Source organism: Sabethes cyaneus, chromosome 2, assembly GCF_943734655.1.
Source record: "Sabethes cyaneus chromosome 2, idSabCyanKW18_F2, whole genome shotgun sequence".
NCBI classification, from domain to species: domain Eukaryota; kingdom Metazoa; phylum Arthropoda; class Insecta; order Diptera; family Culicidae; genus Sabethes; species Sabethes cyaneus.
The window spans coordinates 186,207,556-186,222,442 of NC_071354.1; the positions used below are offsets into that span (position 1 = coordinate 186,207,556).

Here is a 14,887-nt window from a genome sequence, read left to right on the forward strand (position 1 = left end):
AGCCCTAAAATATTAGTTGGTACTTGTCACCATAAATTGCAAAATATAATTACTGTTTATTTCAAGGATTATTTGTTTCGAATTGATAAATATTTTAATACAAAATTTAAATTATTTTTTTCAAACTCACATTTGCTGCATCGAACGGAAAAATATGCTAGGGGTATTCACGTAGCGCTTGCAATGTTGCGTATACGATGTATTGTACTGCCGCTATTTACATAACAGTTTCATCTCCATAGAAACTGGGACTGTTATGCGAATAGCGGCAGTATATACACGAAATACATCATCTATGCAACATAGCAAGCGCTACGCGAATACTACTGCTATGTTTTCTATTCCGTGCCGTCTTGCATTTGTGTGATATCTACGCAGCTTTGGCTGTGCCAGCGCACCTTCTCCTGTGCGAACTAGCGAAACACGATGGAAAAGAGGAGACTAACAAGTGTGAGTGTGAAGAAACAACACACTCACCTTTGACTACGCTGCACCGACGCTGTGTGGTTCAATATTTCACTTCTCTGACCAACTGTGATTCACACAGGAAAGAGCGGGTGTAGTTCACCCGCGTGTAGAAACACAGTGAACGTGCCATCCCTGGGTGGAACTTAGACTTGGTTAAGTTAAACGGGAGTTGGAAGCTGTCAAGTGACTCAAGCAGCATATATTTGGCACTTTTAGTTGCAGCAACTCAATTATGGCCAAAATTAGTCACAAATCGGTTGCCACAACCGGTTTGTACCAACTGTGCTACTAGGGGAGTTACAGAATTATCACAGGCGATTCGTAGGTTGTTGAGAGTGAGCGGAGAAAAGGTTGGAAGCTTCCCTCAAAGATAAAAAGTGGATTGCTGTAGATCTATGTTGGTCGGAGGCCTGCAAATAGTACGCATACACTGATTATGCGACGTTGATATTTGATGGTGGTGATTTGGATCGAACGACCGCTTCTTGGTAAGTACAAAAAATTCGTTCGTGCAGATGATTGCGAACCACACAAATTTGGTTGTTATCGTTCAAAATCTGTTGTTTTTAGTGCCGAAATACCGAAAGGATTACACTTATCTGAAAGCATATGGTATTCAGCCACAATTTTTGCCTCAAATCGATGTGACTTCTAGCTCCAAAAGCGCCTCAAATAGATACACCTAATGCTCGGGCATTCATTTGTCGAAAAGAAGTGCAGCAATAACAATCAAGCAATAAACTAAACTACCATCGCAATCAATTTTGCTTCCCATCAGCGATAACAGACAATAAAACTTCTTTTTTTGTCTGCGCACAACATTTTTGCCTTCCGTGCATTTTCCAAACTGCATCTCCGCCAACGTTCGGATGCGCTGCGATGGACGGATCGAAATGGGAAAAAGGTAAAATAGCGCGGTAACTCCGGCAAACAACCTGATCCTGTTTTTACAATGTTGAGCTGTACAACCGCATTTCCGCCGTCGGTCGTCGTCGTCGTCGTCGTCGTCGTCGTCACCGTCCTCGCCGTGTACTGTAGCAACAGTCACTGGAAGGTATTTACCTGCTGCAGATGCAAAGTATGCCAGCTCTTGAAAGTAGTGAAATAAGAAATGTCTTGATAAAAGGAGCGCTCCCATTGCTGCGCTTCCATTCTGCTGCTGCGAGTGGGCGGAAAATGTATCGTCTAATTCGAATGAAAGCTAGGGTACAGTGAAGCGGTGAGCCGAAATAGGATCCAGTTTTTTTTTCGACGTCGTCGTCGTCGCAAAACAATGTTTTGGATCTTAACTTTAGCTTTCTTTTGTTTTTTTTCCTTGCTGTGGTAGTCTATTTTCTCATAAAAATTCAATACTTTGTGAGGTGCATTCTGTGAAGGGAAATTTTACCGCTGAATGCTGATTTTTCTTTTTGGAAACTTTTTCCTTACAAATGCTACTGAGTGAATGAATTCAGTTACCTTTTTGCTGGTTGAATGAAAAGTATATTTGCAGACGTAGACGTACATCAATTTTCTTCTGTTTTGGGAAAAAAAATCCGGCGAAAAATTGACAGTTAATTATAGTCTACCTCCATGCTATTTTATCTTCAAAGATCTTCATAAGATTAGAATTGCAAGCTTTCTCCCATAGAACTTGAACGATAAAATATTTTCCGTGGCTTTACTCAGCAGTAAATCATCATAATTATCTGCACAAAAAAGCGTCCATTCAAGCGGCTGAATACCAATCATGCATCATCTGGAACCGGTTCAACTCTTACTTCAATGCTGAAGAGAAAAGTATATTTTTGGCAAGAAAAGTTCTCCGGCATTAATTCCATTGCTGCCTTTCGCCTTTCCCATCATAAGTCATTTCGTGGCGCTCGCATGGAAGGTAGAAGTTATCGCGTTGAACCGGAACGTGACACAGAAAAGTTTTACTCTAGAGTAGCAGCAAAAAATGTGGGACCATTCAACAGGATTCATCTATGTTTCAACGAATATCCTAACTGAAATTATCATATTTCAGTGAAGTTGATGTAAGAAACATTTCTTTCCCCTTTTGATACACATATTGTGCGGAAAAAATGTATTTGATTGTGTATTTCTCACTGTCTTGTGGTAGGATGTGACAAGAGATGACAAGTCAAAAATAGGTAGCATCCCTCGAATACTTCAGAACAACGACTGTAATGATCGATTACCAGTCATTATAAGCCAACGAATGGGACGATAATGAATGAATGGAATTTCGATGAAGGTATTTCAGTTTCATCGACCGATAATTTATGCATCCTAAACTTGGAAAGGCAACAGCTAGTTTAATTATCTCGTCTATAATTTATAAAACAGTTGATATTTTGATCAAATAAAGCGATCACAGTCAATTAAAAACTTCTTAAACTTTGAAATTTTACGAGCTCATAATATCTTTCGATTTTCGCAAGGTCTTTCGCTTCCATTCAATTACCTCCTTTACGGGCGCTGCCATCGACATTACCTCACGGTCATTTGATTTCGATCGTCATCCCTTCATCCGTTTGCGAACGTTTGCTCAGTCAAAGCATACAAAACGATGATGGCTAAAACATAAAGTCACGTAACGTACCAACCACACAACCACCAGCGCCGCAACCTTTACCACCGAAGGTAGTTGGAGCGGTGTTTGCGGTGCTTAATCCCACCCACCCGATTTTCCCGAAAACCCGCATTCATTTCTCGAAGGAAACTCTTCGGCTTATCTCAACGTTCGAGTATACGGTGGGCACTAGAGCGTGTCTAGACATAAACAAACGGTGGGGCACCAAACCTTCCGGAAGAATGTTTTGGTCTGGTACATCGAGTAATCGTAGGATGGCAAATTTATTTTTACAAAAAACAATACCGATCAATCAGGTTGAAAACCATGCAGTTGAATTTAAAATCAAAGTTGAAATTAGACTACAAATCACACGTGGAATTGGGCTGAAATCGGACTTGAAACAGAAACTTGGGTTTTCATACGAAATTGGACTTCAAATTTCACTTGAAACTGCAATTTAATTAAACTTGCAATTGGACCTGAAATTGAATTTGTAATCAGAGTTGAAATTTGACTAAAAATTGAACTTGAAACTGAAAATTAAATAGACTTGAAATTGGACATGGACACAAAATTAAACACGAAGTTTTACTTGAAATTAGAATTGGCATTTTTCATTTTCCTCATTCACACGTTTCACCTCTTTTCGAATTCGAATTTATTCTTTCCCGTCCAGTTTTTCCACCTTCCATTCCGTTTTTCCTCTGTTTGTGTACTTTTATTCCTTTTCCTTTGGTTTTTCTTCTCCTTCTATCTGTTTTTACTGTCGTGTGTTTCTTGTTCCATTATTTCGTGTCTACTTCGTTTTATGTCCAATTTTTTTACAATCTTGTTTTTCCTGTTGTTTTCACTCATTACTTATTATTTTTCCGTTTTCCGACTTCTCTCTTCTCTTTTTTCTTTTTTCGATTCTAATTTACGTTTTTTTCTAACTTTTTTTACCACCGTTCCTTTCCGTTTTTCGTTTTCGTATGTTCTGTTTTTCCTCTTGTAAAAGCCCCCTGTATCCTACTTTTCTGTCACTTTTATTTTGTGTTTGGCCCTCTCTTTTCCCTTTGCTCTCCGAGTTTTCTTTTTTATTTCCCGGTTTTCGGCTTTTTTCCTGTTTTATTTTTTTTCTGGTTTTTCTTTCTGCTTTTTCTATCCCATTTTCCCGTATTTACCCCATCGTTCTCTCCGTTTTCCCACTTTTTGCACTGTTTTTCCTCCATTTTGTTTTGGTTTTGATTTTTGCCCTCACTTTTCGTCCTCTTCGACTTTTCTTCCGATTTTGCTTTGTTTGTACCGTTTTTCTTTTCTGTTCTGTTTTCTGTTCCGCTGTTCTGACTTTCTGTTTCATTGTTACATTTTATATCATTTCCTGACCAATTTTTCTCAAATTTTCATTTCTATTTTCCCTCTTTTTCACTCGTTTTTCTTTCCCGTTTTCCGTCTTTTTTCTTCCGTGTTCCCTCTTTTCGATTGCAATTTTCGTCTTTTTCTGACTCTTTTCATCCCATTTTCTTGTCGTTTTTAGATGCCCGTTTTTCTTTCTTTTCTGTCACTTTTATTCTGTTTTTAACTCCATTTTTGACCTTTGCTCTCCAGTCTTCCTTTTTATTGATATTTTTTTGAAACGATGGTTCTACAATTGATGAAGGGACGGTAGGGGAGAGAAATAAAAATTTTTTGGTGAAGGAGGGGGAAGAGCGGAAAGGTGACGAGGGGGGATATTGGTAGCTGCGCTGAACAAGTAGTCGTTTTGACTCCTACCTTTTGTCCAATGCTGGAAGGTGCATGAGTCGAACCAAGCTATAATCTGAGATTATGCCGGATTCGAACCCACAACACCCGCCAGGGAATGTGGTTCGTTGGTACTTGTACCTTTGAACCATAGAGGCGCTGGGCAAAAGGAGACTGCAAAACCCACTCATCAAGATAGGTCAAGGTCAAGACTAAAAACATGAGATTAGTCTATTCCTTTTTGTCTCTCGTTTCTCGCCTTTTTCTTTTCTGTTTGACTATTTCTTATTTTTCTTTACTGGTGAATGACCAATGGGTTAAAATCACATTAAATAATAATAATAATATTTTTCTTTTAATATTTTTCTGTCCCATTTTCCCATTTATGTCTTATCTTTCTCCTTTTACATCCCGTTAAACCTCTTTTTCCTGTTTTCCTCGTTTCTTTCTCCCCATTCTTTTCCCTTTTGGACTTACTTTTTGGATTTTTTGTTCTGTTTCTCCATTCTTTTCTCGTTTTTCTGCTTTTCCTTTCCAGTTTTCCCCTAATTCTGTTCCATCCTTTATGGATGGCCATTCATGACTTCTGCGGAATTAGGATTTGAACCTAGCTCATCGCCTCCCTCCCGGTCACGTTCTATTTTTCTTTGCCGTTTTATCCGTTTCCTTATCTTCCGTTTTCATTTCTCTGCATTTTCCTTTTTCTGTTCTCATCTCTCATGCTCCCATATTTCCTCTTTTTCTTTTCCTCTTCTTTTTCTATACCATTTTTTTCCTGTCATGTCCGTTTTATTTTTTTTTGTAGTTTTATTTCTATAATCTTACTTTCCTTTTTCCGTTCTCCTCTTTGGCTTTTTTGTCCTTTTTCCCACTTTCTTGTTTTCTACATTTTTCTCTTTTCATGTCCCAGTTTTTCTTCCATTCTGTCACGTTTTTCTTTCGTGTTTTTAATCCCAGTTTTTCTTCTCTCTCGCGTTTTTTCTCTTTTTCGATCCCGTTTGTTCAGTTTTTGATACGATTTCCTTCGTCTTCCAGGTCCATCGGGAATCTATATTCACATACATTTCCTCTAACACGACTCTCTCTTACTCTTGTCTCTTATCTCTTCCTTTTTTCTCTTTTCTTCCCGCGTTTTTCTTGGTTTCTACCCTCACTTATCTAGTTTTTTCTTCTCTAATCTAATCTCACACTAACGCAGCCAATTCTTGAAGGCATTCTGGAAAATGACGATTACTTGAATGAATCATTTTTCTTGTCAACGGCCAGGCCAACTGCGCAGCATGTACCGCTGAGCGAAATTCAAGGAATCAAGTGGAACCAGAAAAAATACCTATTTCCATTAAGCTCCTTGAAATCAAGGGGAAGGAAGAAAGCGTGGACCTCCCGTACCAAACGCTTCCCATATACATAGATAATGATTTATTTACAGTCAGTGGGAGTATCTTTGCCAATAAAGGTTAAGTGATACTCCCGACCCTCAGGGATGAACTAATGGCATTTAGACCAGAAGCCAGGATGCAATTGGCCAAGGATATAGCGCCTTACTTCACTCTCTGAAAATAGATTAGTTTGCCCAAAAAATAAGTGTTTAAATCATATAATACTTGACAATAAAGTTGTGTGGTTTAATGGCTGCCTAAAACTATATTTGTAAGGTTAGGAACTGAAAACCGCACGACCCGCACCTCCTAGCTACTCAATTATACAAATTGAAGTATTTTCAGGTATGGCCACGTGAAGGCGCTAGGTAGGGGCTTGGGATGGCTAGACCTTCTTCCTAGTTGCCTTCCCCATTTCATACCCAATCACTTTTTTTCTTCTCATTTTTACTCTTTTTCCATTTTTCTATCGTGTATCTTTTTTCTGTCCGGTGTTTTTGTTCCATTGTTCTGTTTTCTCGTTTGCAGTACCATAATTTTGTTTCTCGTTTTCCAGATTTTCTCTTCCATTTTTACTCCTTTCCTGTCCTGTCTGCCTCTTTTTCTTTTCCTGTCCTATTCTCCTATCCCAATCCATTTTTTCATCTTTGTCCTTTTACGTCCCGTTTGACCCCTTTTTCCCGTTTCCTTTAACGGTTTTTTCTCTCTAACTGTTCTTCTTTTCCCTTTTGCTTTCACTTGTGGTTCGTCTTTTCCATCTCGTTTTTTGTCATTTTCTGTTCCATTTCGTTTTTTTCCCTTTTTAATTTCTCTGTTTTACGTTTTCGTCTGTTCAGTTCCTGTTTTATAATTTGATTAGGGAGAAGTCTTGTATGGCCTCTTTGCCCGGAAACTAGCGGAATTATTTGGAAAGAATGGGACAGTAGTACCATTAAAGTACTTTTGTTCCATTCTTTCCAAATATTTTTAGCATTTTTTGTTTTTGAGAAATTCCCAGTCTGGGCACGGAGGCCTGTCCGGCTATACAGGACTTCCTCCTATAGCCAATTTAACATCTTGAGTGACAGCTTCATGATTTCTGCAGAATTCGGATTTGAAGCCGAGTTTTCGGTTTGAGAAGTGTACATTTGTAGTAATTTGCTCTCATTTTACATCTTGTTTTCATTTTTTTCTCTAATTTTTCTTTTTTCTGACGCATGTATTTGTTTCATTGTTCTGTCCCATTTTTAGCTTATTTTCATTCTATGCTCTTTGCTCTACAAATTTTTTGTCGTTTTGTTTCTCGTTGCCTGCCTTTTTTCTTCCCGTTTCGTTAGTTTTTCTATTTTCGCCTTTTTGACTCTTTTAATCTCCTTTCCTTTTCGTTTTTTTAAATGCCTTCCTTTTTCTTCTTCTCTGTGCCATGCTTCACTTTGCTTTTCGGTTTTCCTTTTTATCTCCCATTATTTTGCCTCTCGCTTTTTCGTTAATTCACTTTTCCTGTTTCGTTTCTTGTTCTGAATCAATAACTCGTTTTATATTGTTCGTTTGTTCGTTTTTTTTCAGTCCATTTTTCCAATCCCATTCCCATTTGCCATTCCCATTTTGTTTCAGTTTTCTCGTTTTATATGCCTTTTTCCCATGCTCCTCGTTTCCTCTGTTTGCCTGTTTCTCTCTAGCTATTCTTCTTTTCTCTTGTCTTGTTTTCTCTTCCGTCTTCTCTTTCTTGTCTCGTTTTCTCTGCTTTTCTCAAACGAAACGAGATCCTGCTTTTCATTTCCCGTTCAACTTTTATTCTATTTTTCCTTTTTTCTTACTTTTCAATATTTTTTGAAACGATGGTTCTACAATTGATGATGGGACGGTAAGGGAAAGTAATGAAGAAGGATTTTTTGGGAATGGAGGGGAAAAAGTGGAAAGGAAGGGGGGAAGGGGTGGTAATAGGTAACTAAGCTCAACAAGTTGTCGTTGCGACTCCTACATTTTGTCCAATGTTGGAAGGTTCATGGGTCGAACCAAGCTATAATCTGAGATTATAACTGAATACCAATGAACCACAGAGGCACTGTACAAAAGGAGACTGCACAACCCCCCTTATTAATGTAGCGACGTATCTGGTTTTGGGTTATTTTTAGACACAAATTGTGCCTCGTCCTCCACCTACTGTAGAAACCACCGACCGAGAAGTTTAATCTATCTATGTGTTTACTGACGGGACGACGGCACTAAGCAGACCCTTACGACTTACAAGCAGGGTTGCCACATGCACAGATTATTCTGTGTTTAACAGATATTTGAAAGAAATCGCCTGTACAGAATCTGTATGCATAGAATACAGATTTTCGCTAAATTACACAGATTAAACAGGTTTTTGAGCTTTTACATGAAAGTGAAAGCGACGGAAATAGTAAGTAAAATGACTTTCTATCTCTTTCACTCTCATTGTTTTGCATTGGACAGATTTTTGCGCAGATATTTTTTCTCGTCGTACAGATCGTCAGATTTTTCCAAACACAGAATTATATGTGGCATCCCTGCTTACAAGGTACTGCGTGTGAACGCTGTTCGTCTCTCAGCTTGTTAGCCGCGATTCTTAGCGCAGGGTTTCGGGGGAAGGCCCCGTTCCTGTGAAAATTTGACCAAACATCGTGATTTTAGTCATGACCGTGAAATGCGGTCAGGCATATATTGATATTTTTTGCCTCGTTTTCCCTTCTATTTCCTCCGTTGTCTTCTTTTTCAGTTTTTTCTTTTGTTATGTCCCGTTTTCTCGCCCATTCTGTCACGATTTTTGTTTCGTTCTTTTTCATGTCAGATTTTCTAGCTTTTTCTCTCGCTTTTTTCCTCTTTTGTTTATCCCGTTTGTTCAGTTTTTGACACGTTTTCCCCAGGTGCTTTTTTCCGTTTATTCTTTCCAGTAGCAGCAGAAGACGGGTAATCCATCTGTGAATTTGCTAAGAAAATTTGAGGTTTATTTCTAATTCCCGTCGTAGTAAGTAAAGCCATTCCAATTTTCATCATTTGTTGGATGAATTTAATGAATACTCCAAAAGTTCTTGTGCTGATTTGACTAAAACACACTTACCTTCCGATCCGTGAACTTTGAAATCACTGAAAAGCGATTATAAAAGCATATTATTGAAATTACGCAACTGATTTGATTTCTTAAATTCGTCGCACCGTTTTAAAATCCGTCCATCAAAATTTTTCATCGTCCGAACTAAAAATCACAACAATGTTTACGAAGCTAACGCGCATGTATTTGTGTAGACGGCATGACAAATGTTATTCTGCAAAATTTCTGCAGGTCAGGCAAGTTTTGCTGGCTGTAGAATAACGACAATGCCTTGCATGAGTTATTTTCATTTATGAATGACGGAAATTAAAACGATAAGTCAACATTTTCCTCTTCGTCGCACGAAAAAACGTATGAAATTTGGCTGGTAGGATTTTTAATGACAAGAAGCATTTAAATAGATCTCAGCGCACTTTGATTGATCGCGTATGGTAGACAACAAACTAAAATATTAGGGAATAACTAATTTTACATTGTCACCCATATTCTGTATTTCGAACGAGTTGAAATATTTCGATCGACTTGGCAAATATTTCGTTCGAGTTGTTTTTTCATATGGAGATCTTTCGTTCGAACCGCTGTTTTTTCGAACGAAATGTCAGTTTCGAACGAAACATAAACTCGTTCGAAATACAGAATAGGGGTGTGTGTGTCATAAAAATGCTGATATTTTTAATAATTTGTGTTGGATAGAACGGGAATAGGCAATTACGATGAAGCAACAACATACCCTACCTGCATTTTCATAAGCAATTGCTTTGCTTTACGCTGTTTGGTTCATGAGATGGTTTAATTTTTGAATTAGGAAAATATGTATTCAGAAAAATCAAATTTTTTGACTTGTGCACTTAAAATTGCATTTGGAATTGGATTTAAAACTGTACTTGAAATTGGACTTGAAATCAGTGACTCGAAATTGAATTTGAACTTGAAGTTAAGGTTACATTAGGTTTGAAACTAAACTTTAAATTTAATTTATAACTGAACTTGAAATTGAACTGGAAACTAAAACTATATTTACGCAAATAACTTACTTATCGCAAAAATAGTGGCTGATGAAACTAAAAACTGCGGACTTCTGAGTTACAGAAATTATTTTGTTTTATATCAAAATAAAAAAAGCGGGGAAAGTGCCCTAGCCTGGCCACGCCCTAGTGTTGGTTAGTACATCCTGAACTTTCCTCTTCGACTTCGACGACGGTGTGTATCTGTGTCTCTGTGCAGGGGAAACCGGCATGAGGAGATAGCTGCCAAAGTGCGAGAATGTAAATAAAATATCGCAAATTCTTTTACCATCTTCCTCCACGCCATGCGCACCTCTCCCCGGGAACGGTGACTTGATGCCATTTCGTTGAGGAACTAAGCAAAGTGACTCGTCCACCCTACACTTCGCACCATCGAGCAGCAGCTTCTGATTTATTGCGAAATATTTCATAAAATAAAATACCTGCTTCAAGGGAGTGCTACTGAATGCCAAGGAACTCGGTCGGTCCCAGTTGGATGAACGATTCGTCGGGCTTCTCTTCTGCCACAACGACACCACCATCCATCGTAAAGAAAGGAACTGCACGAGCACGGACCGGCAGGTGGATGGAAGGGACCATCCCGCACCGCTGCAAATGGAAATGAAATATTTCCTCCGATATAAATTATTAATGATTCTATTGTTTTAGATGAGATACAGATAGAAAAATAATTCGCTCCGACATGGAACGTTCGGTTTTTATCGTTTAGCGTTGGATTTTCTCCGTCGGAAGGGAGATGATAAAATATGGCAGATGATATGTTTTCCAAATTACTACCAGTTATATAGAAATTTATTTGGGAGTAATAGTTGTCAAATCAAAGGATTCATTCAGCTTCGGAATGCTGATGACTCCCATTATTTAGTCCAATTAATTAGATGCCATCATTTATGCTGCCGTCGTCTAAAGCGTTTCTATTTTCTTCCTTTACAGGTGTTATTCTGCTGGATCTCCAAGGGCCGGTTTTTCTCAGCGAACCTCAGCATCGGGTAGAGTTTTCCAACAACACTGGCGGTCACATCGAGTGCACGGGCCATGGCAGTCCGCCTCCGGATGTAAGTAATCCGTTTGCGTGTTCGTAATGATATAATAATAACATCGATTTATCTGTCGCTAGTCGGACTAGTCTGTCGCAATCAATTTTAGATGATTAGATCTACACAAATCTTCTTCAATGGTCAATAAGTTTTGAGGAATGGGTTCAATCTAAAACCTTTCCCAACTTATAAGAAGTTGGGAAATTAAATGGGAAAGTATATTAACTACTTTTTGCACGTTTTTCACAAAGTGAAGAGAATTAACGATGTTTTAGACGTTGAATTGTCATCTACAACGAGACACAATTTCTTGCTAGAAGCCAGTCCGCAGAAACCTCTCAGAAAAAGCCAACCTAACCTCACCGATTTTATTTCAATTTGTATCAGTAGCATTCATCCAATTTTTGTTCAACAAAAAAATGAGAAACTGGCATATTCAAAAGATTTTAATTCAACAGTCCTATAAGCAACTTTCAATTTTCGAAAGGATCGGAGGATTTTCAAATGACTAAACACTGCAGGCCCCTGACGGCACATTTAGAGATGTGTCACAATCATAGCATGGCGTGGCGTTTGTCCCTTTCGGAAAATGAACAACATCGAACCGAACGAAGCTAGAGCCGTAATACTAACAAACGTAACAACACAGGCGGCATCAATGTGTCACCAGCAGATAAAGTCGCTTGACATAGGTTGCTTTCGCTGTTGTAGTGGAAACTAAAGCGACAGGAGACTCTGACATCGTCGTCGGAAAGACCCTTCATTTGCAATTGCTCTGAAAGATATGTGTACATATAGGCGACCAGTGTCAGACCAGCATCCAATTTCTTACTTTTATTTGCTTTTGCATCTTGATATAATAGTCGGAAAAGTTCCAATTGTGGTCAAAATTATGTTTTAGTTTAGGAAAAGCAGTGTAAGACGTACCTACTTAGAATGACACCAAGAATCACAAAATCAAGTTATCAAGTTATTTATGCTAAGTTTTGTTTATAGTGTGTTTGTTGTTTTTGGTTATCTAAAATGGAGTCTACTCATGTGACAGTTAATATTTTTTGAAACGGTTGTTCTACAATTGATGAAGGGACGGTAGGGGAAAGTATTAAAAAAATTTTGGAATGGAAAGAGCGGTAAGGCGAGGGGGGAGGTTATTGGTAGCTGCGCTTAACAAGTAGTCGTTGTGTCTTCTACCATTTGTCCAAATCTGGAACGTGCATGGGTCGAACCAAGCTATAATCTGAGATTATAACCGCAATCGAACCCACAATTCCCGCCAGGGCATATTTTCTTGGCTTCCAGCCACTCGGTCTATATGCAAGAGAAACGCAACCTCTTTTACTTATTTGGATCTCCCCTTTATTAGGAACTACCCCCATTTTTATCAACCCTTCTGTGATGATTCTCTTCAAAGAAAATGTGTGCCAAGTTTTGTAGTGAACTGTCAAGGCATTTTGGTGAACATACATACAACCCAACTAGCATTTTAATATGTCTATACATGTTAAAAATCAGCATTACGTACATATTGTAACTTACGACTAGCTCGGTCGGACTCTTGGTTACAGGGTCGGCTGCCCACCAATGTACTGGAGGAGACTCACTTCCCAGAAACGTACCTCGGACTATCAAGCGAACATAACATCAAATACACATGCAAGGCAGACATAGGGCTCAGTATAGGAAAAAGTTATGCAAAGCAAATTGTGCAATATCTTATTTGCACTGACACTAAGAATCGCCCAAGACTTACCTCTTCGGATGGCTGCGAACGACTGTGGGCTGCTCAGCAATCAGCACTATCGGCACGGCTGGAATGCCGGCGATACCGATGACTGCCGACACGAGACCGCACCGAACGCATGGTATCCGTCGCGATGATAGCACCGGGCATCATTGCCAAGAGCTGAGTGATGCACGCTCCGATACTGGAATATGCAATATGATATTCTGTTCCAGGGGTACTCAACCCCCACACAAATCATTTTAATACTTATATTTATATGTGATGGAATTGTTGGGGCCCTGATGACAGGAACATGCAGACGTAGAGGGGGAGAGAGTGTGACTTACTTTAGCTGGAACAATAATGTGGATCGAGCTTCTAGGGTCCTGACGGTCACTCTATCCACGGCGCTCGTGAACGAAGTAGGGACTCATCGGTTCTGGCGTCGAAGAGCGGGGGCCAGGCTCAACCAGACCTCATCGGCCCTTCCCCTCCGAAACTTTCGTCCCTTCCGACGAACACGTGTGACTCGACGATGGCGTAACTCGTCGGCCACCAGCACCTCCTCTGCCACCGGTGACAAGTGGTGGAAATAGCTTCTCACTTGGCCGAAACGAGATTTCCGTGATGGTTGCAGGTATAAAGAAACCGACCGATGTCGGCCGCGCTGATGACAAAACCTTCCAGGAATCGGGCTTCACCCGAAGATGTTTTCCGAGATGCTTCAATCCACACTTTGCGAGCGAACCCAAATGATGAATTCACGATGGCGACTGAAGACGTGTTACAAGATGAATACGGGTTTCCTCTTGCTACCGCATACGTTCGTTAGCACTAGCTCGGTCAGAAGAAGGCTGTTCTTCCGGACGAAATATCACACGTGGATCAATCAACTACAATACCAAATCCTCCGTCGAAACCTTCTAGGTAGGCCGTTTTTCCTTTCGTAACGGTTCAACTATCGACTTTTGCGTGCGGCGATGGAACTTTTCACCGGTAGACTCGAATTAAAGAATAACTTGTTCGATTTTACTTGAGAGCATGCAACAACGATCCTGCCTCTTGATCGGTCCAACCACGATTGAATCTTCCGCTCATCTGTCATCACTTTCAATCACCCTGTCACACTCTCCTTCTTTGTCGAACACCGGACACAGTGGTGTTGCGTCGATTTCGCCTATAGGCGAATAAACGCAAAATTAATGAAGCCCATGCGACTCCTACATTTGGCTGTCTGAACTAGGAAAATGATGATCAGTTACAAATTTTCGCTGGACGGATATACAAATCAAAACATTTTTCAATTAAATCTCAGTAAAATGAATATTGCGAACATTGAATTTTCTGCAGCGGGTTAGAAATCTTATTAACCAGCTAGCGCACTGGTGGTTGCAAATGAAATGTGTACTTAGGACAAGTAAATTGAGATCCGGATTTAGTTTAGGTGTGTGTGGTTATGTTTATAGGTTCCAGACCGAAAAATTTAGATCCAGATATATTCATGAAAGTGTTCTATATATTGTTTAAGGTAATTTCAATGATTTTAAGCAAAATTATAACAATATTTCATACAAGGCATGTTAAATCAATGTCCTTATTGTTTAGTATTTATTATGTAATAAAATTATAAATGGTTTTAAATAAAATGCAGGCAAATAAAAATTATAGTAAGTATATATGTTATTTTCTAACCCAACCATAACATTTGATTGATTTCAAAGCGCGCAGTTTTAAAAAAAATTCAAATTCGCTTCTTATGATTTTAGTTTTCTATGTGTTTTGACAGCTCGAAATAAAAATATCATCATTTTTACCGCGGCGCCAACTACTTGTCGAATGAAGCTTTTGTTCACCTATAGATCTGAAACTCGCCGAAGAGATGTTAGTCGTTTTCTTTTTCAGGGTTGGATATTTTAAT

The 14,887-nt window shown here is 39.1% G+C and overlaps 1 protein-coding gene across 1 annotated transcript in view; it reads left to right on the top strand.

Moving 5' to 3' along the window:
• Positions 1 to 14,887, top strand: part of LOC128738665 (cell adhesion molecule Dscam2) — a 215,607-nt gene that overhangs the window by 46,398 nt on the left and 154,322 nt on the right. The window contains exon 2 of the mRNA XM_053833977.1: positions 11,143 to 11,264. Coding sequence (XP_053689952.1) covers positions 11,143 to 11,264 — 122 coding nt within the window. The remainder of the gene's footprint in view (positions 1 to 11,142; positions 11,265 to 14,887) is intronic.